This window comes from Salmo salar, chromosome ssa05, assembly GCF_905237065.1.
Source record: "Salmo salar chromosome ssa05, Ssal_v3.1, whole genome shotgun sequence".
NCBI lineage: Eukaryota > Metazoa > Chordata > Actinopteri > Salmoniformes > Salmonidae > Salmo > Salmo salar.
In genome coordinates, this window is record NC_059446.1 from 42,566,052 (window position 1) to 42,592,752 (window position 26,701).

Genomic DNA, 26,701 nt, shown 5'->3' on the forward strand with positions numbered 1-26,701 from the left:
CACAGTCCAATGAGTCCTGTCCTCAGACATACATTTACAAGCGTCAATCGATATTGTGTCAATTGCATGTTTCCTTTCTCTCCATGTAGAAAATGACCAAGGAGGAGCTGTCGTGTGAGAAGACGGTCCTACAGAAGAACCTCCTGCACTACGAGGGACTGCACGGCCGACCTGTGACCAGAGAGGAGAGGCTGGTGGTCAAACCGCTGTATGACCGCTACCGTCTGGTCAAGCAGATGCTCACCCGCGTCAGCATCACCCCCATCATCGCTTCCCCCTCTAGCAAAAGACGCAACCAGACCCTGCAGCCCATCATCGAGGGCGAGACGGCCCACTTCTGCGACGAGATCGAGGAGGAGGAGGAGGAGGAGGAGGGCGAGGAAGAGGCTATAGCCGAGGAGGTCCAGAGCTCAGGGTCGGAGGTGATCATGGCTCTAGACCCAGTGTGCCAGCCCCAGACCAGCTCCCAGAGAGACAGAGACAGCCTGCTCAGGCCCAAGATGGAGGAGACCTCCGGGAAACTGGCCCTGGACCTGCGCCTGTCCAGCTCCAATGCCTCGTCCATGTGAGCACAGACACACTCGCAAACATCCACTACACTCAATTCACAACAGCCTCATCAATAATCTTAATACAGTAACCAGTGTAACTCTGCCATGTTTGCTACACATTAACACAACTGAACATCCACACAAACGCGTTCGGCCGTTGAGGTTAAATGGGCTCTGGCCGTCATTTGACGTCTATTTAAAGCACCTGGAACGGGGTTCATATCTACTACAGTCGCTGGTCTTAGGAGCTCAAGCAGGATAAAGCAGTAATCTGGTTAGGGGCGTAAGCTAGCTCATAGCCCCGGGCAAGCAGCAGAGAGAGCTGCCAGGCCAGCTCTAAGCCCAGGCAGCAGGGCTGGTTCAGGTGCCATGACCCAAGGTCCTAACCTAACCTGACCTCTGTAATCTGGTCTCGGTATGCCCTGTCCACAGCTTGACCTGCTTCCATGCCCACGCAGGGCCACTGCCAGGTCATTTCCTGTCCCTGAACTCACACTGACTTCCTATTTTGATATGAGGCCCCTCACTTAGTGCGCTAATGTAGACCTTCTGTATCCCATAGGCCCGAACTCCTGGAGCAGCTGTGGAAGACCCGGGCAGAGAAGAAGAAGCTGAGGAAGACGATCCGCGAGTTTGAAGACGAGTTCTACCAGCAGAACGGCAGGTCGGTACACACGCACACAAACACAGTCCTACAAAACAGTGGTGCTGAAGCTTCAGCACCTGCCTCAACAACAGTCTTGGTGACTGAGGAAGAGCTTGAGATGATTGGTTGAGTAGTCTCAGACAGGAGCCCTGTTTGAGCCTAACTTATTTACAACAACTGCTTGTTTGTTGATGATTGTGCAACCCCTTGGGATGCAGTAAACGGGCCCATATCCAACTGGTGTCTCAGACCTTCTCGCTCTCCCTCTACAGGAATGTCCAGAAGGAGGACAGGCTCCCCATGATGGATGAATACAAAGAGTATAAACGGATCAAGGCCAAACTGCGTCTGCTGGAGGTGCTCATCAGCAAGCAGGACTCCTCCAAGTCCATCTAGAGAGGGAGATCGGCCACCCTGCTTCCCTCCCTTCATCCCACCTAGATGAGGGTCAACCGCCTCACCCCAGGCCTTACATGTCACCCCTACATGGCCCATACTCCTCCCCATCCCTTATCAACCATCCCACTACCTGCACCCCTGAGGGAAGGCATGGCAGCCACCATATCCCGCCGCTGTCTCACCACCACAACTCATCTGTTTCTACCACCGCCAGCTCATGTACAGTCAAGGGGTCCTCACTGGGGACTCTGAGGGAGAAGAGTCACATCTTCATTCCACCAGTCAAGACTCAACACACCCCTTTTTACTTATTTCTGTCAGTTTCATTCGGAGGAGTTCCCCCTTTCCTCATTAGTTTTGTTTTTGTTGTAGCTTCCCCCCCGAACTTTTCACGTACGGTAGTTTCTCATACTGAGAAATCATATTGGAGAGGACATGAGCTCTGTTTTGTAGCGCATTTTAGTCACCTGACCACCTGTTTAGACGTAACAAACTGAACTCTCCCTCCCTTGGAACGAGGAGACTGGCCATCCTGTTTCAGACATTCAGACTCGCATGGATTCAGTTGCCGAACTCGATCTTCATCCTTCAACACTGGGACGCTTTTGTGTCGTCTGAGTGAGTTTTTGGGAGAGAGGGAAAAAGTAATTACTGTGTATGTATTCTTGTAAATCAATATGTACACATAAATGTTTCTATGTTACAGTATGTTATTTTTCTTGAATGAAGAGTAATTCCTTCTTGGGTTTGAAAAGAAACTTACTGTGTTTGTGTGTTATTCTATTTCCTTTGCCACTATGGAAACTGAGTGAGTTTTATCAGTTGGGACTGGTTGTGCTGTTCCTTTCTCTTAGGTTTTAAAAAAATATTTGGATCTTCAGTCGTCACTGAAAGGAGTTTTGGCACACACCAGGTGGGCAGGACAGCCAGTTAGGTGTATCACTTAGTGTTCCTGTACCTTATCCGTCTCCATTTTCTGGCAATAAAGCTAGACAGCTTGACTTATTTTCTATATATATATTTTTGTTTTATACGCGTTAAAGTTCAGTTGCGGAGTGGATCTTTGTGCGAGGTGTCCAGAATGGGGGGGGGTGGATGGGTTGTTAGATTAAAGCTAATGTAGTTTCGACCTCATCAGTATTATGCTAAATACAGCATATGGCAATGTTAGGGCGTGATATGGCAATGCTAGCCCTGTTCGATGGACTTTAACCTAGCGTTCCGTCCTACAGTCCGTGACCACCTTTTAGTATGGCAGACAGACACTCCCTATCACTCCCAGGTGCCTAGTTATACAACCAGGTGTGTTGACCAACACCCTACGGCCACACAGCCAGTATTTAACCCCCAGTGGTGTGTGTGCTGATGGACAGTGGTCAGGCGGACCATCCGGCTTCTTGAGGACAGCCATAGATAAGTTATCACAATTTGGCTGCCAGTCAGTCTGGAGGTCCGGTCAGCCCTGTGCCCAGGTTAAGATGAAAAACAGTCCTCGTGGCATAATCTCCTTTTAGTCACTGGGGAATGTGAACACCAGCTAAAAGAGTTCTCATGCATCCCATATCCAGTGTGAGGTAAACTAGGCGTCTCCGTCTAAGGTTTCACTTAGTACGCAGGACGGTGTCTCAAAGGGAAGTTCCCAAATCTAGCCGAGAACAGGATCAGCTGACTTCCTGGCTTGTAACCACTTGTCACAACATCTAGCTACTGTATGTTGTTGCACCAAAAGTTCAACGTGTCCTTGGTTAGCGATCACTGACCCACTGCAAAACAGCAACATTCCTTCAATCTAGAGTCACACAATGTCAGGCTATTGCTATACATGTTTTCTCTGGTGCTAAGGTCGCTGGGTGTTGGTTGGTTGGTTAAGTCTATTATTCATTATGGGATATGTCCCATAGTGAGCCAGAGTGTTTGGCCAGGCAATGTAGAGCCAGGTCATTGTCAGGTCCTGGGGAGTTGTCTGACCACAGGGCTCTGAGAAGGCTTTACCACGGCCAAGCAGAACCAACAGCACCTTGACTCCTGACAGACAATTTACGTCAAGGGTCAACTTATTGATGTCTCTAGAGCCCGAAAGCTCTTCTGGGCTTCAATACAAAGGTCACATACAACAAAAACAGAGTCCAAGTTATGCATATTTGGAATGAGGTGTGTCTGGTCTGTCGGCGTAATGCCGCCTCGGGAGTGCTGTCTGCCACTCCTTAAAGGTCATTGATCCTAGCCTTTGACCCCTAGCTAAACTAGCAGTCAGCCCAGAGGCAGAATCACATCACTATCCTTCAGAAGCTCTCTGGACTTGACAAAACCAAGCAGGAGCTTTAGAGTGGAGAAACGACCCTTCGTCTGTCCAGTTGACTAGTTCTAGTCCTGGCAATAAAATACAAAAAACATTTGAGATGTTGTAGACTAAATGTCTCTGCACATTAGGGTGGGGAGGGGAATTAGTGCTGTTTCCTTGTTGGGAATGGGAAGGCGCCATCAGTGGCACCAACTGTAAGGATCTGCATCTGCTTCAGGAGGTGGAATAATGGAGTACATTGTCAGTCAGACCAACACACCCAGAATATAGGGAATCTAATTTTTCCTGAAGGATGTTTGCGCTGAACCAAGAGTTTTGCCTTGGTCCCTCACTGGGTCAAAACCAAGTCATGTAACCTTTGTTTGAGTTGGCAGGGTGTGGTGTATGCATGAGTGGACAGTGTGGGGAGGTTTCTAGAAGTTATTTGCACAGCATTCTGAGAATGCAGCCCTTGTTTTGTTTGTCAATTTGTTCCTTGTTTTAGAAGCACTACTTATATCTGAAGGATGAATGTCAGAATTTAAATTATTTCTAACACATTTGGCCCCTTGTTTCAATTTCTGTGATGTTCAAACTTGAGAATGTGTTTTGTTTTTTTATTACATTATTTTGTATTTAAAAAAATGTACCCCTCACTAATACATCTATACAGTGTAGTACCTCTGTATTGGCTAATAATCTGCTATGTTTTTGTTTTGTATAAGCTAGTCTCAGTAGTTGGCTTGCATGGCAAAGACTTGTATTGTTTCTATTTTTGTGCCATGAAAATGAAGCAATAAATTAGCATCAATGGAATGTGGGGCCTTGTTAACCCTTTATGTGCATTTTCTGAGTATACGGCTGATTAATGTTTAATCTATTAATGGGACTAACTTGGTTTGCTGTTTTTTACCTCGCAGGCCAACCCATGAAACTGTCACTTGACTAACTGCTGTGAGAGTTCCAACGCGACTCAGTTTTCTGTCTGCTAAACCTGCATTTTTACCACTTGTTGTCAGCATTATGTTTTCTGGGGCACTGCTTTAACCAAAATGAGAAGAGATTATCAATGTGGTGACAATGATGGAGGTATATTTGGACCAAACATTCCCGATTTTTTTATTATTTTAAAAGAAAATAAATGTGAAATTGGTCGATCGATTTATGTCCATGTCAAATTGAAGGGCTTTTTTTACTCTCATTTTGTGTTGTGCCTGCAACAAGTGGTAAAAATCATGTGAAGCCCACAGGCTATAAGGATGTACACTGACCCTGTTCACAGCCCCATGCCATCCCTCGCATGTTTGTTTTTCTGGCCCATGGAGCCGGTGGCAGGTTGCATCAACTGACTAGCCGATCAACCACTGGCTCCCAGAGCCTCCCTATCTATATGTGGAGCTGTGTTTTACATCTATATATATGTATCTATAAATGTTTTTGTGAATGTTTTTCCTTCATTTACACATTATAATAAAGTACAATCAGTAATAATGTATAATAAAATAAAAATAAATATTGTAATTTACATGCCTCCTGCTGAAGTTGTCTTCAAACTAATGGGAAAAGGTTACTTAAACCAGATGCACAATTGAAATACAAGTCAATATAGCTTATGTATGTCAAAGTACACTGCACCCAATATCGCCCAGTATGCATGCAATAACTAGCTAGGTGGATTGCAGTTTGTTGAGTCAGGTGAATGCCATTATTAAGAGCAGGAATTTGTTTTCATGGAGGACAGAGATGGTTGTGAGGGCGGGCTGACCATGACCCGGCAGAATAAGAGTGGAAAAACTCCTGAGTCTGCAAAGAACAGAGGTCAGCACGCGAAGCCGCAGTTGGAACAAACCCAAACAGTGATATATTACACCCTATACACATAAATCCATCTTCATGGGCCCCTGAATTGCCATAGCACATGTTGATCAGCAGACCATCTTTAGGCTTTATCACGTGCATCTTTAACAAGATTTAGTGAATGGTCAATGTATCCCTAAGCCCCAAAAAAAAACATTTCGTTGCCTGGCTTTCACACACTTCTAGAATGGGCATGGCCATGTCTTTTTTGTTGTTGCTGCCCTCTAGTGTTCACAGCCAACACTAACACTTAGGTAACACCACACTTTATGAAAAGCTTTGGTGATGCCTTCTTGGAGCTTAAGTGCAACAAATTCATAACATATATGAATTGCAAAAATAAAACATGTAGTACACAAACGGTGACTACTTTTGGCTCATGAGCACCACTTTCAAAACAAAATTATGAAATTATATGAAACTTTGAGAGGACCTCTTTATTTGAAGAGTCTGCCTAGATGGTCAATAGCTGTGGTGTATTCATTACCACTTGCAATGAAAACTGTTTACCATTTTAGAAGCAAACAGCAAATGGAATGAAACGGAGGGACTGAATTTGTCCAATAGAAATTAGTTTTACATTTGGAGTAAACGGTTTCTGTTGTAAACTTCTTGCAACAGACGAAACTGTTTGCAACAGAATTGACGTAATGAATACACCCCAGCTCAAACTACCAACTGCAAAAGTTAACCCTAACCCAAGTTTCATGTCCTCAAACCTAACCTTAGATTCATGTCCACACAGGATGTCAACCCTGACCCTAAACTTAGCCATAACCCTAACATCATGTCCACACCCCAGCTCAACACTCCCTGACCCTAATTTATGATATGTCCACACTATGGGGTTGAAATAACACTGAAATTGCGCAAAAAATGATAATGCGCTTTTTGTGTAAGAACTGGGGGGGGGGTTTCAGCCTGTTCAGGTGTGATGGAACTTTTGGCCCACATCATGACATCACAATGTGATCTGATTATAAAAGAACAATGACTTTGTCTCTTCTAGACTATAAGTACCAGCCAATCAGGGGCTGTGTGTGTAAATATCTTCAAATCTGTTTCCTGACACCCACAAAATCAGACTGAGCATTTTGAGGGGCCAAAGGAGGCTCAGGAAAATACATAGAAATAAATTGGAGTTATTTTAATAAACAGTGATTTATTAGATATACAGTGATGATTTTAAAATACAAAGACTGCATGGCTGTTTTAACCCTAACCCTGGTATGTATATTTGATCCCTGTGGGAATGGAACACACAACTTTGGTGTTGCAACTTGCTAGTGTGCCATGCTCTTTAAATGGTTACATATAGCGTTGTTGAATTATATAATATATCATAAAAAGAATGACACCAAATCCATGTTTTAATTCATATACATATTCATACTAACGCACACAGTCCCTACCAGTCGTGTTAATGTTCAGCACAGTTAGACAATGATTCAAGGCCCCACTTAAAATGAAAGGCCATTTTTGTCCGTCATAAACTGAGCAGCCAAAGACATATGAAGACTGTCAGGCGGGATGGACACAGTCGGTCCATGCAGGGTTTTGGACACTCATGGTCTGTAGATCTAGGCTGGTGTCCTTAGGCTGGCTCAGTGCAGATCCCTGAGTGGTCCAGCTCTGACATATGACCGCACCTCTCAAGAGGGACCCTGTGAGACTCAGCTGTGAGAGGTTAAGGAGGATGCAGTCTGGGATTGTCAGTGATGTGTGGCTAGCTAGTAGAAATGTTTTAAGTTTTACCATTACCACCAATGGAGAGATTATCCCTACATTCCGTGTCACAAGTGGCCTGAAATCTAATGTACAAGGCCACGAACATGGCTGCTAATGGCATTCCCTGACAACAGATGTCATTGTAAATAAGAATTTGTTCTGAACTGACTTGCCTGGTTAAATAAAAAAATATGTTATCCTCATACACTCCCAGTCACAAATACATCTTCTCTCATCCACCCTCTTAACGCCATCTTACAATGGTGGCTCACATAGTCAGCTGCATAGTCCAAGTTAATTAAAAAGCCAGGTTAGGTTATATGTTATGGTGAGAGGCGGATGTTCTATACATTATAATGATCAATGTACCCACGGTAACCATGTATCCACTTCTTGAACATACGAGAAGATAAATGCTCAAAGGGATTCTAGGTGGTCGTAGTACACACAACAAATGCTCATTAAAAATGATATTTACTATAATTTAATATCCACAATCAAAGAAACTTTAGAAAATATTTCACCGATCTTGATATAATATACTTAATATTATACAAGTTGCCTATGTCCTGCATATTTCAACATCGCTCTGGGGTGGCTAAGTACAACCATAGTAAACCTATGGATTGTGCAGTAAATTGAAATGATTCTATCAGAAATACCAGAATCTCTGAAGAAAATGACAGTATAGGCGAGAAGTAGAAAAAAGACAGTAGGGGTCAATTCCATTTCAAGTCAAGATATTCATTGAAAAGTGCCTTGGTTTATTCTCATTTCAAATTTCCAATTCATGAACTGAATTTAAAATTCACTTCCTGAATTGATGAGAGCTGAAATGAAATTGAACCCAACCCTGGTAAAAAGATGTGTTGAGCTTGGAATAATGTTAACCATAATTACCGTGCCTGATGCAGAAGTTGTAAAGTAGTCTTTTGGTTATGTTACAGGAAATTAGCTTTATACAAAAAAAAAAAAATTTAAAAAAAAAGTGCTAATGCATTCATTCTTTGACATGATGTCTATTGTCTAATGTTTTTGCATCAAATTGGCACATATCCTTCAGACACAAAAGGTTTGCAAACAAACACTCATTATGGCACATCAAGTAAGCCAAGTCAAGACTGACAGCATATTGGTTATCACTTTGCAAATATGTATCTACAGTGCATTTAAAACACCTCATTAACATGGTCTCCCATTGTGCCCAATTCCAACATGAGGGGAAAAAAACATGATCGATTCCAAATTGGAAATTGTATGCATTTGAGGCATGTGGCTCCCGGTGAATGCTGGTCCAGGTTGGTCCTCCAGTCTGTCTTGAGTTCCTCCGACAATTATCTCAGGTGGTATTTAAAAGAGAGGACCCACTCAGGCTGCAGACAGTGAGAGAGCCTGTGGACATCACCGTGGACTCTACAGTCCATCCATGGCTCTCCAGTAGAGAACAGACAGACTTGACCTGACCTGATGATCATCTGTGCATTTCTACAGCAGTAACACGACATGGCATAGCAAGAGCCCATGGTTGGTTTGAGAGGCCTATGTTGGCCACAGTGTAGTTTCCTAGGCCAATCAACAACCTTCTTCTTGGTCATAGCTCATTTAGTCTATCCCTTTAAAAAAGGCCAGTATATTCTCCCTCTCTGTTCAGTTGTAAAGGAGTATGAGGAGAGTGTGGCCCTCCTAATACTAATATAGCTAAATGGCCCCCTATGAGTCTGTAGGACAACAGTCTCCCTCCAGTCCTGCTTGGCCCAACACATTGGCAGCCAGTCTTTAAGACACTCTGCTTCAGGCAGCATTGTTGAGTCTTGGGGTCACTTTGACCATGGAAGCCAATGTTCCCCCCGCTCTCTTTCTCCCTCTCCTCCTCTCTCTCTATGGCAGCCCAGGCCCATGCTCAGAGCCACCTGTCAAGCTAGTGTTGCTTCAAGGAGTTGACTGTGAAATCAGACATCTGTGTGTGCATCAGAGTGGCTCCCTTTGGCTGCTGCGTCTGGCTGTGGGGTCCTGCAGTCGGGGGCTGATAGTCATAAAGGCTTGTCTATGACGGATACACCTGTAGGGGAGATAACAGAGGACTTAATTCTTCAGACCAAAAGGTCCCGAGTTTGGATGCACGGACAAGCATTTGAATAGGGGGTATGAAAAGGTCAAAAGTGAAAGGTTACCTGCATAGCTTCGGCCGTTGCTCATGTTGGTGGGGATGAGGCTCCACTTGTCTGTGGCAGGGTTGTAATACTCCACTGAGGAGAGGTTACACGAGCCGTCGTCTCCTCCGATCACATACAGCAGTCCGTTTATGGCACACACTCCTGCACGAACACAGGGGGGAGAGGTTAGAGACACACACACACACACACACACTATGCCCAAATGTTCTGCATTTCATGGTCTCTAGTGTGTGTGTGTGTGTTAGGATATTTACCGGCGTTCCTCCGACACATGTTCATGTCGCACACTTGTTTCCAGGTGTTACTAGGGGGATCGTACACCTCCACACTCTTCCTCACCAGGGGCCCGTCGTGGCCCCCCGCCGCATACAGCTGCCCACTCAGCACCCCAACACCTACAAACACCACCGCACACACGTCTAGTTATATCTCATCACACATAAACACATACACATGCTACAGATGTTCACCAGCCAGAACTGTAGTCCATTAATAACCAGCAAGCTGGGGCTAAGTATCAGCTCCAGTAGTTCTCTTGTGAACAGCACCCTCTACCTCTATGGCAGTAATCTCATTTCAGTGCTCATTCGGTTTAGATCGCTGTATACTAGGGTTGGGTGATGTTAACCTTATGTACCCATAAAACATTGTGATGCATACGAATGCAACTGGACGAATCGTGACAACAGTTTATGATGAAAGCCTGGGCAGAGGCTAAGCGCTGGCAAATCTTTTCTAACATTCCTTTCTGGTGGAGGAGAAGAACAGAGGTGTGTGTGTGTGTGTGTGTGTGTGTGTGTGTGTGTGTGTGTGTGTGTGTGTGTGTGTGTGTGTGTGTGTGTGTGTGTGTGTGTGTGTGTGTGTGTGTGTGTGTGTGGGGCGCACCTGATGGAGTAGTGACTATCTGATAAGGAACGGGCTGCCTTACCGTAGTGGGCTAGGTTATAGGCCTCCATCTTGGGCTGAATAGAAGTAGTCAACCTTCTTCAGAACTGGATAATAATTGCTTTATTTGCCTCATAAAATAATAGGAAAATGACTAATATGGTTCGTTTTATCTCTCATAAAAGGTGTGACTGAGAATAGCCGACGCTATAGAGGCTTTCATTCTTGTTACTCTTGAAAGTCACTACTTTAGGACAACACCTTCGTAGGTTAGAAAATGTGGGCTATAAGCTACTGTTTATAACTGTAACTTGTATGATAGGCCTAGTAGGAGGATCATTTATTGACCATTTTGTTTTCAACCTCACATGGCGGGTTTGTCCCGGGCCCGCACGGATAATTTCTTTCTTAATAAGCTTAAATTTGATTGAACTTGTCATTCGGTTTTTCTACAGGCTACTGATATATTTTTTTCCTCTCTCATTATTCATCCCCTGGCTACCTTGTGTTTTTAGGCTATCCAAATAACTTTTTGAGATGGAACTCCATTAGATTCATTGTTTGATCGGGCGAAATCCATGCATAAAACCATGAAGTGTAGCCTTCAGTCATATTCATAGCCTATCGAATTGAGAGAGAAGGGAATATAGGCTACATTTTTCATTAAACACCTAGTCAATATAGATAAGGAGTGTCCGTTATATACAAAAAAAAAATGCTTTAAAATGTTTAGGCTATAGCCTAATGCCCATGCATCCAACAGAGAAACAATATTTTCTGACTAGACATTTGGCGCTGCTTTGGTGGAATTCTTCGCTCTATCTGGCCTACATTCCTCTCTTGGATTCTGAAGGCTATATAACGTATTTATTGAACATAACGATGTCGTCACCGTCGAAGATGGCTGTCAATTATCATCGATATTGTAATATCGCTCAACCCTAACATATACTCATGCAGGGAAAACAATAATGAGTTGTAGGTATTGATATGGTTGTGCTGTTCCCTCACTGCTCCTGCTGCCAGCTAGTTAGTTAGCAGTGTAGTCCTAGATGAACCCAGGCAGCATCACCAGGAATTAAGGGGCTGCATTGTGTTGGTGCTACTTCCTCTGCCCGGCTGAGCAGACTGCACAATGAGCACAGGAGACTCATTCACATTCCCAACAACAACATTGACTGAGAGACACTCTCACAATACCAAAGTTAACAGAACGGGAGGGAAAATACACAACGGCACCCTTGAGAAAGAGACGCATAGCTACCATCCCAAAAGAAAATAATTTACAAGACATTTCCTATTTCCAGGAATCTCTGTAGGCAGTAAATGTTACTGTGTGAGGTTAGTTGAGGTCTAGAAGCCCATTATAACTCTCTCACACACACACACACACACACACACAAAAAGTTCAAACGCATTAAGGAAAGAAATTCTACAAATTAACTTTTAACAAGGCACATCTGTTAATTGAAATGCATTCCAGGTGACTACCTCATGAAGCGGGTTGAGAGAATGCCAAGAGTGTGCAAAGCTGTCTCCTAGAGAAGAACATACTTTGGTGCGAAAAGTGCAAACATCCCAGAACAACAGCAAAGGATCTTGTGAAGATGTTGGAAGAAACAGGCATAAAAGTATCTATATCCACAGTAAAATGAGTCCTATATCGACATAACCTGAAAGGCCGCTCAGCAAGGAAGAAGCCACTGCTCCAAAACCACAATAAAAAAGCCAGACCACGGTTTACAACTGCACAAGCGGTCAAAGATTGTACTTTTTGGAGAAATGTCCTCTGGTCTGATGAAACAAAAATAGAACTGTTTGGCCATAATGACCATCGTTATGTTTGCAAGCTGAAGAACACCATCCCAACCGTAAAGCACGGGGTTGGCAGCATCATGTTGTGGGGGTGCGTTGCTGCAGGAGGGACTGGTGCACTTCACAAAATAGATGGCATCATGAGGAAGGGAAAATTCTGTGGATATATTGAAGCAACATCTCAAGACATCAGTCAGGAAGTTAAAGCTTGGTCGCAAATGGGTCTTCCAAATGGACAATGACCCCAAGCATACTTCCAAAGTTGTGGCAAAATGGCTTAAGGACAACAAAGTCAAGGTATTGGAGTGGCAATCACAAAGCCCTGACCTCAATCCTATAGAAAATGTGTGGGCAGAACTGAAAAAGTGTGTGCGAGCAAGGAGGCCTACAAACCTGACTCAGTTACACCAGCTCTGTCAGGAGGAATGGGCCAAAATTCACCCAACTTATTGTGGGAAGCTTGTGGAAGGCTACCAAAAACGTTTGACCCAAGTTAAACAACTTAAAGGCAATGCTACCAAATAATAATTGAGTGTATGTAAACTTCTGACCCACTGGGAATGTGATGAAAGAAATAGAAGTTGAAATAAATCATGCACTCTACTATTATTCTGACATTTCACATTCTTAAAATAAATTGATGATTCTAACTGACCTAAGACAGGGAATTCCTCCTCTTCTTCAAGGTCCTTTGCTGTTGTTCTGGGATTGATTTGCACTTTTCGTACTTTTCGCATCAAAGTACGTTCATCTCTAGGAGACAGAACGCGTCTCCATCCTGAGTGGTATGACGGCTGCATAGCCTTCCCTGTAGCTCAGTTGGTAGAGCATGGTGTTTGCAACGCCAGGGTTGTGGGTTCGATTCCCACGGGGGGCCAGCACAGAAAAAAAAAAAAAATTGTATGAAATGAAATGTATGCATTCACTACTGTAAGTCGCTCTGGATAAGAGCGTCTGCTAAATGACTAAAATGTAAATGTAAAAAATGCATGGTCCCATGGTGTTTATACTTGCGTACTATTGCTTGTACAGATGAACTTGGTACCTTCAGGCGTTTGGAAATTGCTCCCAATGATAAACCAGACTTGTAGAGGTCTACAATTGTTTTTCTGAGGTCTTGGCTGATTTATTTTGATTTTCCCATGATGTCAAGCAAAGAGGCACTGAGTTTGAAGGTAGGCCTTGAAATACATCCACAGGTACACCTCCAATTGATTCAAATGATGTCAATTAGCCTATCAGAAGCTTCTAAAGCAGTGACATCATTTTATGGAATTTTCCAAGCTGTTTGAAGGCACAGTCAACTTTGTGCATGTAAACTTCTGACCCACTGGAATTGTGATACAGTGAATTATAAGTGAAAAAATCTGTCTGTAAACAATTGTTGGAAAAATTACACATTCCATAGATTCCCTGGACTTAAAGCCACAACACTCCCATGGCTTATGTTTTCTCTTTGGACACTGACGATGTGAGTGTGGCACAGGAGGTTGGTGGCACCTTAATTGGGGAGGATAGGCTCATGGTAATGGCTTGAGCGGAATTGTATCAAATACATCAAAACACGTGTGTTTGATGTCAATCCATTCGCTCCCTTCCAACCATTAATATGAGCTGCCTCCTGTGGAGTGCAGTGTGTATGTAGGCCACTGAGAGGTGGCACTGCATACTTCTCGAGACAGAAGCTACTGCTGTGTCTGTGAGGAGGACAAGAGAGGGTTGTTGATGCTGAGGTCTGTTCTGTACCTGCTCCGCTACGTCTGGTGCTCATGTCAGCCATGTAGCCCCACTGGTTACTGACTGGGTTGTACTCCTCCACCGTGCTGAGACACTGGCGCGACGCCCCATCGTAGCCACCCACCGCATACAGCTTCCCTGTGCAACACAACACACACCCACTGAGGAATACAACAAGGAACACGTACAAAGAGATGCTGAATGGACACCCACCCAGAAACACAACACCCCCACTGATAAATACACAAGCACAGATACACACAGAAGCTCTATATAGACACAGAAGCACTCACACACACTGATATACTGTAGACAGACAAAATGAGAAGTTCACAAATAGCACTGTTGACACACACACACACACTGTTCTTCTCTTACCATCTACCACTCCCACTCCGACGCTGCTGCGTCTCGTGTTCATGGGAGCAACAAACATCCACTCATTGGTCTTGTAGTTGTAGGCCTCCACTGACGACAGGCCTGAGATGGAGGGAGGGAAGGAGGGAAAAGGGAGAGGAGAAAGCTCTAATGTACTGAAAGCAGGACACAATACTCAAATGAAATGAGGCCCAACACTAATGCTCTCTCCTCTCTGCTCCAGCGTATCAGTATAATCACATGTGGTTGGGGTGACATCACCACTGTGTCTAACCATACAATCTAGACATTCATTCTGGAGCCACTACTGTTCCTTGCTCCATTTAGTCACACTGTTACACACTCCGCTGCCCCTCAAAGGCCTGCTGGAACACTTAGAAAACACACAAATCTTGGACAGTGGTGACAAAGGGGGGGTAAAAATGGGTACCTGTGCTTCCGTCGAAGCCCCCCACGGCATAGAGCAGGTCCCCCAGCACGGCCGACCCAAGGGTGCTGCGTCGCTCTTGCATGCTGGGAACTGTAGTCCACTGGTCCCTCACCCCGTCATACACGTCCACCGTCCTGACTCGCAACGAGCCGTTGAACCCTCCCACCGCGTACACCCTCCCTGCCATGAACACCACACCTGAGAGAGAGACAGACAGTGAGAGAGAGAGAGAGAGAGAGACAGAGGGAGGCAGAGAGAGGGAGAGAGAGATTGGCATAAATCTCTTACCCCTGCCTATGAGTGCACACATTAAAGCAGGCCTATTCAACTGGCGGCCCGTGGGCCAGATCCGGTCCATTTATCCATTTAGAATGGCCTTTGATCAATTCTGAACATTAATAAAAAGAATCAGTGAAAAAAAGGCCATGTTTAGTTCCAAAAAGAGCCCTAATTCAATATTCCCCAAATGGGAGAATCTGTTATGCATCACTACATTGGATCACTCCAATATTGTATCCAGGATACATTCTGAGTAAGAATTTCAGATTAGTCCCGTGAACCGGGTAGTGCTGCGGCTGACCCCCTTAAATAGCTGCCGCCGCACTACTCCCACCTCTTCCTTTTCTCAGCTCATTCCAAAGAGGATTAGCTTGGTAAGGGCTCTATGTTAGAGTGTATAAGGGCAGAAGTATACCCACAGCTATTCAATAACTTGGAGCAGCTAGCTAAGCTAGCCTCTCCATCTGGGAGCTCTGTAATTCCCCCACTCGGTTTGGTTATTTAAGTGTGAACCACTGGTACCATTAACGCTAGTTAATGATAGTTTGACCACCAGAGAGCATCTTTGAGAAGCATTTGATAGCCTTCAATAGTAGCTGTACTAGAGAATTGAAAACCTTTTTTTGTAAGAACATAGTATATGGGACTGATTAAGAAATGTTGCTTAATTAATTTGATTAATATTATGGTGTTTCTTTTCCAAGAAAAAAAAAAAAAAAAACACTGTTTCCGTTAGGATGGAACGGAAAATATGGCGCTGTACAACGTGACGGCTGGGGAGTACAGTACTGGGCTATTTAGCTAAAGAATCCTCGTATCATGTGGGCATGCGGGAGAACGGGGTTCAATTCTCCGACAGGGAGGAAGGAATAGGCTGCCCTGTAAATAAGAATTTGTTCTTAACTGACTTGCCTAGTTAAATAAAGATTACACTATAATATCCCAATTCAAGTCTAGCCAATACCCAAAACAGAGATTCAGTGAAAATAAAAATCGAATTTATTTATCAAGACCAGTCCCCATGCTTGTCTCAGAGCAGCGCATAACGGTGCAAAGAATAATTGTAGGCTATTGCTTCAAATCTTATTGCTTCTAACTTCAATATGCTCTTTAAATAAATAAGACCTACAGCACATTACGCAACACTAGTGAGACTCAAGTCGCCTACGGTAGGCCTACAGCATATTGAAAAATGATGACGTCTCTCTGCCAATAATATATTTAGAGCATTGGAGGATATTTCTGTAATTCAGTGATATTTATTCCCATAGTAATTTGTTATGGATCCACTAAATAAACATTAGCATTTTGAAAGAGTATTTTTATAATTATCTTATTAACGAAAGCATAAAAATGCCATTATTAGTTACATTGTTTTAGTTCGAACGTGCAGACCGGTACTAAGAAAAGAACAGCGGGAACGTTTCTCTAGTCAGCTCCATTATTAGTGCAATGCCTCTTAAAGTGTTGCTCTGTGTGGCGGTGTGGGGGGTCCATCACCCCCCCTTCCTCCTCCTCCCTTCCCCATGGGCGCGGCTCTGCGGCCCATCCCGTGCCCCCTGCCCCCATCCTGTGCCCCCTGATACAGCTGGAGAACTGCAAGGCAATCCCATTGTGTGCCACTCGTGATCCATGACCAATATATATTGTCCTGCTAATAACAGGGTTAATAATATAGCTGTGAGAATATCCAATGGGATTTTATATCGTTCTAAATTAATGATAATAAATCGCTTTGTTTAAAAAAATAACAATATTTTGGAGCTGATTTCATTTTCAAATAACGTAAAATGAGCGAGAAAAAGGCCATTCTTGAACATGGGCTGAGACATTGTTACTAACTTGTAAATAAAGCCAGTTTGTTATTTATAATTATTTATTTCTGTTTTTAGAGGGACAGAAACCAAAAACCTACAGTCATCTCATCGGTCTCCCAGTCGAGGACGGCACGGGTATTGAACCAGCATCTGTAGCAACACAGCTTGCACTGCTATGTAGTGTCTTAGACCGTTGCGCGACTCAGGAGCTGTACAACGTGACCGGTCAGGAGTGGCCTACACTACTATAGTAAGAGCAAAATAATCCTAACAAAATAAAATAATAAAAACCTTAGTGTAACAACAGTTTAACTAAGTAATACTGAAGTCGTGCACAATTACCAGTTTCTATTTAGGTTTATGTCACCCATTCCTTGTCAGTTAGTGACACAGTAGGACCCAAAAGCATAATCAGTGCTCTAACTCCCCCTTGCGCTGGTCTGGACCAATGAAGTGGTGACACAGGGTACCGTACTAAACCACAAATGAACTCTAAATCCCACAGCATAATTGCACAACTTTTAGTGGAGCAACCACTGTACCAACCTGGGCGATACTCGGTTTGGTCAATCAGTATTGCGGAGCTGAGGGTTTGTCCTAGTTTTCTGTGTCTTGTCTGTCCACCGGAAGCCTCCCGGTGGTGCCTTCGGGCTTGGGGACCACACCTAACCACGCAGGATTGGGAGTCTGTGTATGTTTCGCTCTGGCGGGCTTGCAGTTCTCCCCGGAGAATGAGTCACGTGTCCCTAGGTGCACCACACTTCTCCCTCACAGGGAGCAGCCATCTTGCCTAGACTCTTGTGTGTTCCACGGTGAATGAACTATGCAGTAGCTAGCTTAACAAGAGGAGACCACCGCAGGACTAAGCACACTCTTTACATCCTGACAACACCCCCACGTATAGTAGAATAAACTATAACGTGGCGTGAGTTACAGCCGACTCACACGTACAGTGCATCCGGAAAGTATTCAGACCCCTTGACTTTTTCCACATTTTGTTACATTACATTATTCTAAAATTGATTAAAACATTTTCCCTCAATCTACACACGATACCAAAGCAAAAATAGATTTTTATAAACTTTTGAAAATATATAAAATATTCTAAACTGAAATATCACATTAACACAAGAATTCAGACCCTTTACTCAGTACTTTGTTGAAGCACCTTTGGCAGCGATTACAGCCTCGAGTCTTCTTGGGTATGACGCTACAAGCTTGGCACACCTGTATTTGGGGAGTTTCTCACATTCTTCTCTGCAGATCCTCTCAAGCTCAAGTTGGGATGGGGAGCGTCGCTGCACAGCTATTTTCAGGTCTCTCCAGATATGTTCAATCGAGGTCACGTCTGGGCTCTGGCTGGGCCACTCAAGGACATTCAAAGACTTGTCCCGAAGCCAATCCTGAATTGTCGTGACTGTGTGCTTAGGGTCGTTGTCCTGTTGGAAGATGAACCTGCACCCCAGTCTGAGGTTCTGAGTGCTCTGGAGCAGAGTTTCATCAAGGATCTCTCTGTACTTCGCTCCGTTCATCTTTCCCTCGATCCTGACTAGTCTCCCAAATCCCTGCAGCTGAAAAATATCCCCACAGCATGATGCTGCCACCACCATGCTTCACCGTGGGGATGGTGCCAGGTTTCGTCCAGACTTGACCCTTGCCTTTCAGGCCAAAGAGTTCAATCTTGGTTTCATCAGACCAGAGAATCTTGTTTCTCATGGTCAGAGTCCTTTAAGAGCCTTTTGGAAATCTCCAAGCAGGCTGTCATGTGCCTTTTACTGAGGAGTAGCTTCCGTCTGGCCACGCTACCATAAAGCCCTGATTGGTAGAGTGCTACAAAGATCGTTGTCCTTCTGGAAAGTTCTCTCATCTCCACAGAGGAACTCTGGAGCTCTGTCAGAGTGACCACCGGGTTCTTGGTCACCTCCCTGACCAAGGCCCTTCTCCCTCGATTGCTCAGTTTGGCCAGGCGACCAGCTCTAGGAAGAGTGTATGTGGTTCCAAACATCTTTCATTTAATAATGATGGAGGCCACTGTGTTCTTGGGGACCTTCAATGCTGCAGAAATGTTTTGGTACCCTTCCCCAGATCTGTGCCTCGACACAATCCTGTCTCTGAGCCCCAAGGACAATTCCTTTGACCTCATCGCTTGGTTGTTGCTCTGATGTGCACTCTCAACTGTGGGACAGGTGTGTGCCTTTCCAAATCATGTCCAAACAATTGAATTTACCACAGGTTGACTCCAATCAAGTTGTTGAAACACCTCAAGGATTATCAATGGAAACAGGATGCACCTGAGCTCAATTTCGAGTCTCATAGCAAAGGGTCTGAATACCTATAATAAATAAAATTAATAAAATTAATTAAAATTAATTAATATAATTAATAAATTAAATAAAATCTAAAACCTGTTTTCGCTTTGTCATTATGGGGTATTGTGTGTAGATTGATCAGGCAAAACATTTATTTAATACATTTTAGAATTAGGCTGTAACGTAATAAAATGTGGAAAAAGCCAAGGGGTCTGAATACTTTCCGAAGATTGAGCTAACGTGTGTGAGTTCATGTGCTCTGCCCCTCCTCCCACGATCAGGCAGCTCATACCCTGTTCACTTCTCCTCTCCTTCAGATAGTCTCATACACTAAGGCTGGTACTGTAGGTCTATAGTATCTGACTTTTACAGTATTGCGCAGTATAGAGACATAGTAATATCCCACTGTTGGCTTCACTTTCACAGAGAAACGAAATAACTATTATTGTGTTTCATTGTGAGAGATGTGGGGTACCCCTGCCTGCGGGGGAAGCACACTCTGCCTGCATGACCCGTCTTGGGTTAGATCACGCACGGAGAGTGGTTAGAGAACCCAACAGTATCTGCGCCTCTTTTGGAGAACACATGCTCTTAGCACACCTGGAGGGGATGAGGGCCCCAGTACAGTCCTACCCACCCCTACCCTCTGGGGTGATGAGTTGTCGCGGCAGCACCCCTTCGGCCACTTTGGGGGCCCCCTTCCAAACTTAGTACGGCTGAGGAGTTGATCTGCCTCAAACGTCAGGCGAAAAGACTGCGGGAGGAAGTGAATGCTTTACGGGGGGGTTGATGACAGCGACGATGCCCTCGCTCTCCCGCAACACGGGAGCTTTTAGCAAGAGTGGCTATCGCCCTTGATATCAAGCTGTAAGAAGCACCATCTGAGCACCTCCTTATCCCCATCCTCCCTGACAAGGAGATCATTGGCAAGGTGCCTTGCCTCAAACCAGGACCAGAAAGAGTAAGCGATAAACGGTTGCAAAGCACTTTCGGTACCCTCTCCATCATGGTGCACCTCGTAAACGCGGCTACGATGCTGCAATCATACCTCGCCCTGCTGATCACTCGCATCCCAGGGGTTCGTGATGAGCTTAAGGAGGTCACAGAGGTGTCAAGGCTACTCACTATGCTCCAGTCAGACATGGCATGTGCCAACGGCAAGGCTTTGGCTTCAGTGATGACTTCACACCGCCATCTTTGGCTGACAGAGTCTAAACTGCCACTGCCAGTTCAGAAAACATTATTGGAGCTCCCCTTCACGCCAGGTTCCACCTTTAGACCAGGGGTCAACAACGTCATCCAGCAGACTACAAAAGTGTGTAAAGACAGAGACTTTGCAGGAGTTCTTGGTAACTGGGCACCCTACTGCCACCGCCCCTCGGAGGAGCTGGAAGACAGGGCAGGATGTCCCGAGGGCTCCAGCAACTTCTTGGCCACCCTCCTCCCCCACCGAGACAGCAGGGGCAGGGAAATGGGAACAAGTGTTTTACACCCCGACAGCACAAGGACAGGTGTCGTGACCACCCTTACAAGCAGCGGCACGCGGTTAAGAAGGATGGGCCCTGGCACCCCTCCTGAGGTGCTGTCGGTCGGTCTCGGCCGTCTCTCCCAGGCCCAAAAGGGCAAACTGGGAGATTCAGGTGGAGTCTCCCTGGGTACTGGGCACAGTCCTGGGGGGATACAAACTCCCTCCTACAGGGGCATCTGGGTCACCTCGTGGAAGACGGGGTGAGAAAGGAGGCACTCCGGCTGGAGATAGCCTCACTTCTGAGCAAGAACACAATCAGGAAGGTAGAGCCACTAGAACGGTTAAGTGGGTTCTACTCCACGTATTTCATAGTGCCGAAAAAGGATGGCAGCTTTCGGACGATCCTGGATCTGCGCGGCCTCAACAAATGTTTAAAGGAGCTCAAGTTCAAGATGCTCCCGAGACGACCATGGTTCAGCCTCCTGTTGTCCCTCCTCTCTGGGACCCAATGGCAGCTGCCGCTGAGGTCCCTCTCTCAGGCTCGAGGGACCCTCTGGCATCCAGACGCACGCAGCCTCCAGCTTTGGGCTTGGCCCCTGAGAGGCGTAAATGGGAAAGTCTAAGCATTCAGGACAAAGTGGTTAACAAGTTGCAGAATGCCAGGGCTTCCTCCACCAACGCGTCATATCAAATGCGGTGGGGCATATTCTGTACTTGGTGTGAGGGTCATAATGTTACCCTCGAGTCGTGTGATGTACAAACGGTTTTACACTTTTTACAATCACTGCTTGATGCGGGTCGAGCGTCATCTACTTTCAGAGTGTATTTGGCCAGATAGTACCTAGCAAAAGTGCTGTATGCCTATCAAGTCAATGTTGTTGCCGCAACCAGGTCGGGATGGACGTGTTGAGTGTTGCCTCCACTTCGCTGGAGGGGGATAGAGGCACACAGCAACCATGACTGCCCTGAGCTCAGTCCTACGGGATTTCGCTCGTCTGGCCATGCCTAGTTCACCGATTAATATGGTATTGTGATACCAGATTGGAGTGATCCAATATAGTGCTACATAACGAAGGTTACATATCTAACCACAGATATGCGAGCTATTGGATCACTCTAATCCTCTTGTCGGTGATCTACGGCATCTAGAAAAGGACACGAGGTGGGAGTAGTGCGGCGGCAGCTGTTTAAGGGGCCAGCCACAGCACTACCCGGTACATGTGACTAATCTGAAATTCTTAATCAGAATGTATCCTTCAGAATGTATCCTGAAGGATACCATATTGGAGTGATCTAATAGCTCACATAACCGTAATTACATACGTAACCTTCGTTTTCCTGTAGTCCCGCCCATTAAGTGCTATCAATCAATATCATCCAACATAGCAGTTACAGCCAATTAGAACTGCTAACAGGGGTACAGGGTCTGTCTGCCCGCCTATCTGCTCTTTCACCACAGATGAGATCACTACACTGCCTGATACACCAGAACGTGCTTTGCACTTAAATCAGCAGCGAGTTCAAAAACACTATGGACTCAGTTATGGCCAATGTTCCCTCTAAACTGCGGGCGCGCGCTCATCTCCCCTCGGATTGCCGCACAGAAGAAATATGAGCCTGCGCAGAAAAGTATGAGATTGAACTTCATTCAACGTTCTACAGTTTTTCCCATTAGTTAACACTATCAATGTTTCGCTCTACGGTGGGGAAAAAAGTGGTTTCTTGCATCAAAGGGTAATAATGCTCTCAAGAGAGCAGCCTAACCAGGCTGTATCACATCCGGCCGTGATTGGGAGTCCCATAGGGCGGCGCACAATTGGCCCAGCGTCATCCGGGTTTGGCCGGGGTAGGCCGTCGTAAAAAATTATTTGTTCTTAACTGACTTGCCTAGTTCAACAAAATTTGAATAAAAAAAAAAAAAAAAAAATGTGAGCTTAGGGAGGAGATAGTTGCTTTTCTCCATGATTGCCGCCACAAGAAAGCCAACACATATCTAGCAAATGATTGATGAGGAGTTCGTATCAGATGGTTTTTTTCAGTGACATCTTCATTCAATTGAATGGACTTAATTTGGGACTACAGGGTAGAGATAAAACAGTTATTCACATGATTGAATAACGGATTTATTTTCTAAATAAAGTGGCTATTTTCTCCTCTGATTTTAGCCCCCAAAAAACACTAAATTTCTCTACACTGCGCAACTATATTCAGTCATCATCAGTACAGACCAATGTCAAAGTTTTTAGATAAACTGAAAGCTGACTATGCAATGAGATTTGATGAGTTGAAGTCCCCATTGAGCTGGTGCAGTTTGTTACAGGGACCTGTTCTCTACTGATGCGCAGGGAGAGTCTTCTCCGCAAAAACTAGTCAACTGAGATATGCTGTGCATACAAGGTTTCTATGTGTAAATGAAAACAAAATATGAAGCTATGTATGTAAAACAGGAAAGTAAAAAATTATTCATGTGATGCAGGTCAACTGTGTTATAAGTACAAATGTGTTCCATTATTTAAACAATTTGATGCACTGAATTAGGCTAATCTTAAAGCACTTTAAATTCACTCTAAGTGAATTTTTATTTAATTTAAACAAACATTCTTTATAAGATTATAATCCATAATTATAATGCATTGTGTTTATACCGGTTTTAGGAAGAGTAATCTCATGTAGAAAATGTCCCTGTAAATAACCTTCTTCCAATCTGGCCCCCATAATACAATAGTTGAATAGCCTTGCATTAAAAGGCTTTTAGGTTTCCCCAGCAGAAGAGAAAAGTCAGAGGGGAGTGTGTGATTTCAGAGGTAGTAGAGACCAGAGTGTGTTTACCTGCTCGACAGCGTCTGGATGGCAGGTCAGCAACCTGGTACCAGCGGTCCTCCTTGAAGTCATAGCACTCCACACTGCGGATGGCTTTAGGAGCCTGGCCACCCACCACTATCATCACCTAACACACACACACACGCACATAAACACACAACAAGAGGGCTCCTATTTAGCTACATGTAACAGTCTCAAGGTATAAATAACGGTGTGTGTGTGTCTGTACGTGTGTGTGTGTGCATGCGCGCGTGCGTGCATATGTGTGTTGTCTGACCTTGGGCAGGCTGATAGGCGTGCGTGGGCGTGTACGGTCAGTCTTGATCAGGTGGCGCTGATCAGAGGGCAGGAGGTGGTACTTCATGGCCTCTATCAGGAAGTCCTTGCAGATGTTGTTGTTTTTGATCAAGGCCTCCTCCTCCACTATCTACTCCACGGACACAGCACAGTGAGCACACAAAGTGCAGACAGGAGCACAATAGAGCCACATGAAAATATTGTACATATTGTGCTTGTTTCAAGTTCACCATCTGGAATAAAATATATACACAGGTTTTCACATCTCACAGTATGATTTCTATGCTGGAGAATTTGGGAGCTTGATTCATTATTAATGCTACGTGAAAAAACATGATGAATGGTGGTGATGAGTGTGACCCACCTGCACCAGGTAATCTCTGGACAGTAGTGGCAAACGAACGTGCTCCATCAGCTTTGGCATGTGCTCCAGACGAGCTTCCTTGTTGTGTTTTATCCACGCAACCATGGCCTCAAACACCTGAGAGAGAGAACACAGAGTTAATTACATTTATGGGGGAGGACAAGAACTGGATCTAACCGGTGCTGTGACTCCCCTCTATCTGAACACACAGACAGACAGCCATCTGCCATATTTCTCTCTCTCTAGCTCATCCAACCTGCTCCGCTCCCTGAATATAGATAGGATCAGAACCATGATTGAAGAGACAGGAGACGGGGGCAGAGACATTAGAAACAGGGCTGGTGTCATGTTGGTGTGTACATGTGGGTTGGCTTTGCTTTGTAAGCACATTAGCAAGTGGAGCATGAGGCCTGGAGTGGGTTGGTCAGCACTGGCAGCAGCAGCTCTCTCTCCCTCTGTGGTAAGTCACTCTGGGACGGGGATCAGGCTGTTTGTGACATGGCTGTCCTCTACTACAGCAGGAGTGAGTCATGAGGAGTCTGTTGTTATGGTGAGTGTCGTCTGAATAAGACCAGGAGGAGAGAGCTTGAGAGCCAGAGCTCTACTGAGCTAATTCATAGCACAGAGAGTGGAGTTCCTGGAATGCACTTGTCTTGCATAGTAATTGGAAGTGAAGTACTCTTCATAGGATAGGTTAGCATAGGAGCCTGCAGTGTGTGACTGAACAGAACAGAAGCAGAGGGAAGTTTGGGATGTTCTGGTGGCTGACCTTCTCCTCTGTGGACACGGTGAGTTTGTCGCTGGAGATTAGACTGCACACCTGCTGTAGAGACAGGCCCATGAACTCCTCTCCCAGCATCACCTCTGAGAAATGCTGCTCTGTTAAACATACACAAGCACATGGTTAAGCAACACAACTAGGCTTCTCACAGAACGTTACACCCCTGAGAAATAACAAAGGTCATCTGCATATGGCCAGCAAGCTCCAGTAGTTTACCATGTCTCCACAATGTCAGGTCAAATTTGATATACTCAGTCTTGACAGCTAGCTGGGATACTGGGCTTTGGCAGAAGAATGTCCATGCAAAACAGGACAAGGGTAATATCTTCTAACAGCAGTCTTAATCAAGAACTTCCACAGTTTTTTTTCTGGATAAAAAATGAGTGTGGTAGTGGGTGTGACAGGGGGCGTGGTAGGGGGGCATGGCAATGAGCGCGGTTGGCAAACATTTTAGAGCCCACAAATTTCCACAAATTTCTCCATGGAGCTGAGAATGTATTTAGCAGTTTTAAAGCGACTTGCAGTTTTAAAGCGAATTTTCTACAATGCTACCCATTTTGCCATGCAGCCGAGAGAAAATGTTGCAGTTTTAAAGGTAGTTTCCTGCAATTCTATGCATTTTGCCATGTTCTTCTGCTCAAACATAATAACAAAATGAATACTGCTAAATTAATTGTTTTTGGAATTTTCAGTTCTCCCTGTCTAGCTTTTATTTTGGTGATTGTTGGTTCTCAAAGATTATATTATTTTTTTTTAAATATATATATATATATATATAGGTCCATCATCTCACAGATCACTGCACCTGTACATAGCTAATCTGTAAATAGCCCATCCAATCTACCACATCCCCATACTGTATTTATTTAATCTTGCTCCTTTGCACCCCAGTATCTCTACTTGCACATTCATCTTCCGCACACCCTACCATTCCAGTGTTTAATTGCTATATTGTAACTACTTCGCCACCATGGCCTATTTATTGCCTTACCTCTCTTATCCTTCCTCATTTGCACATGCTGTATATAGATTTTTCTACTGTATTATTGATTGTATGTTTGTTTATTCCATGTATAACTCTGTGTTGTTGTATGTGTCGAACTGCTTTGCTTTATCTTGGCCAGGTCGCAGTTGCAAATGAGAACTTGTTCTCAACTAGCCTACCTGGTTAAATAAAGGTGAAATAAAATGTAAAAAATACAAATATCTGGTTTTAGTCTTTTGAGTCCTCTGAAACTGTTTTTCCATCCCGAAAATATATATTTTGAAATTATAATAAATGACCATTTGGACTTAGGTGACCGGAAAAAAGACTTAGGCTACTTTCTACCACTGTAATCCTTGGGCGGGCCGCCTATCATAAATGCAACTTTATACAGGATAGGGTTATGACAAAACCAGTATCACAATACAATAAAAGAAGTATGGCAAGGAAAGAAAACCTGAAAGAAAACCTGAAGCGGAAACAAACATCATTATGTTGTCATCTAGAGTTACATTTGTTTAGTTTTCAAGCTACAGCACACAATATTTGACATAAAGCAGGTTTTTGAAGATCCAAAGAGTTTGGTCTGCGCCTCGTTTTCATTTTTCCCATGGAAAATCGAGTATTGAGATTCTGGTTTTGTCACAACCCTTCTGCAGTTTGCTTTTTAACTGCCTTCTGACTAAGACAGAGGCCAGTT

General features: G+C 44.5%; 2 protein-coding genes across 4 annotated transcripts in view; one reads left to right on the top strand and one right to left on the bottom strand.

The window, feature by feature from the left end:
* Nucleotides 1-5,402, top strand: part of LOC106604936 (protein FAM13B) — a 75,353-nt gene extending 69,951 nt beyond the window's left edge. For all 3 annotated transcript variants that reach the window (XM_014200084.2, XM_014200085.2, XM_045718257.1), the window contains 3 exons: nt 90-565; nt 1,114-1,215; nt 1,470-5,402. In XM_014200084.2, the coding sequence (XP_014055559.1) occupies nt 90-565; nt 1,114-1,215; nt 1,470-1,593 (702 nt within the window). In that variant the 3' untranslated portion in view covers nt 1,594-5,402. The remainder of the gene's footprint in view (nt 1-89; nt 566-1,113; nt 1,216-1,469) is intronic.
* Nucleotides 5,403-6,876: 1,474 nt separating this feature from the next.
* The window catches only part of LOC106604937 (kelch-like protein 3), a 36,594-nt gene continuing 16,769 nt past the window's right edge, over nt 6,877-26,701 (bottom strand). The window contains exons 8-17 of the mRNA XM_014200086.2: nt 25,005-25,114; nt 24,236-24,352; nt 23,852-24,001; nt 23,584-23,701; nt 14,882-15,079; nt 14,452-14,553; nt 14,083-14,211; nt 9,891-10,031; nt 9,634-9,777; nt 6,877-9,521 (exon numbers count right to left, since the gene is read on the bottom strand). Coding sequence (XP_014055561.1) covers nt 9,493-9,521; nt 9,634-9,777; nt 9,891-10,031; nt 14,083-14,211; nt 14,452-14,553; nt 14,882-15,079; nt 23,584-23,701; nt 23,852-24,001; nt 24,236-24,352; nt 25,005-25,114 — 1,238 coding nt within the window. The 3' untranslated portion in view covers nt 6,877-9,492. The remainder of the gene's footprint in view (nt 9,522-9,633; nt 9,778-9,890; nt 10,032-14,082; nt 14,212-14,451; nt 14,554-14,881; nt 15,080-23,583; nt 23,702-23,851; nt 24,002-24,235; nt 24,353-25,004; nt 25,115-26,701) is intronic.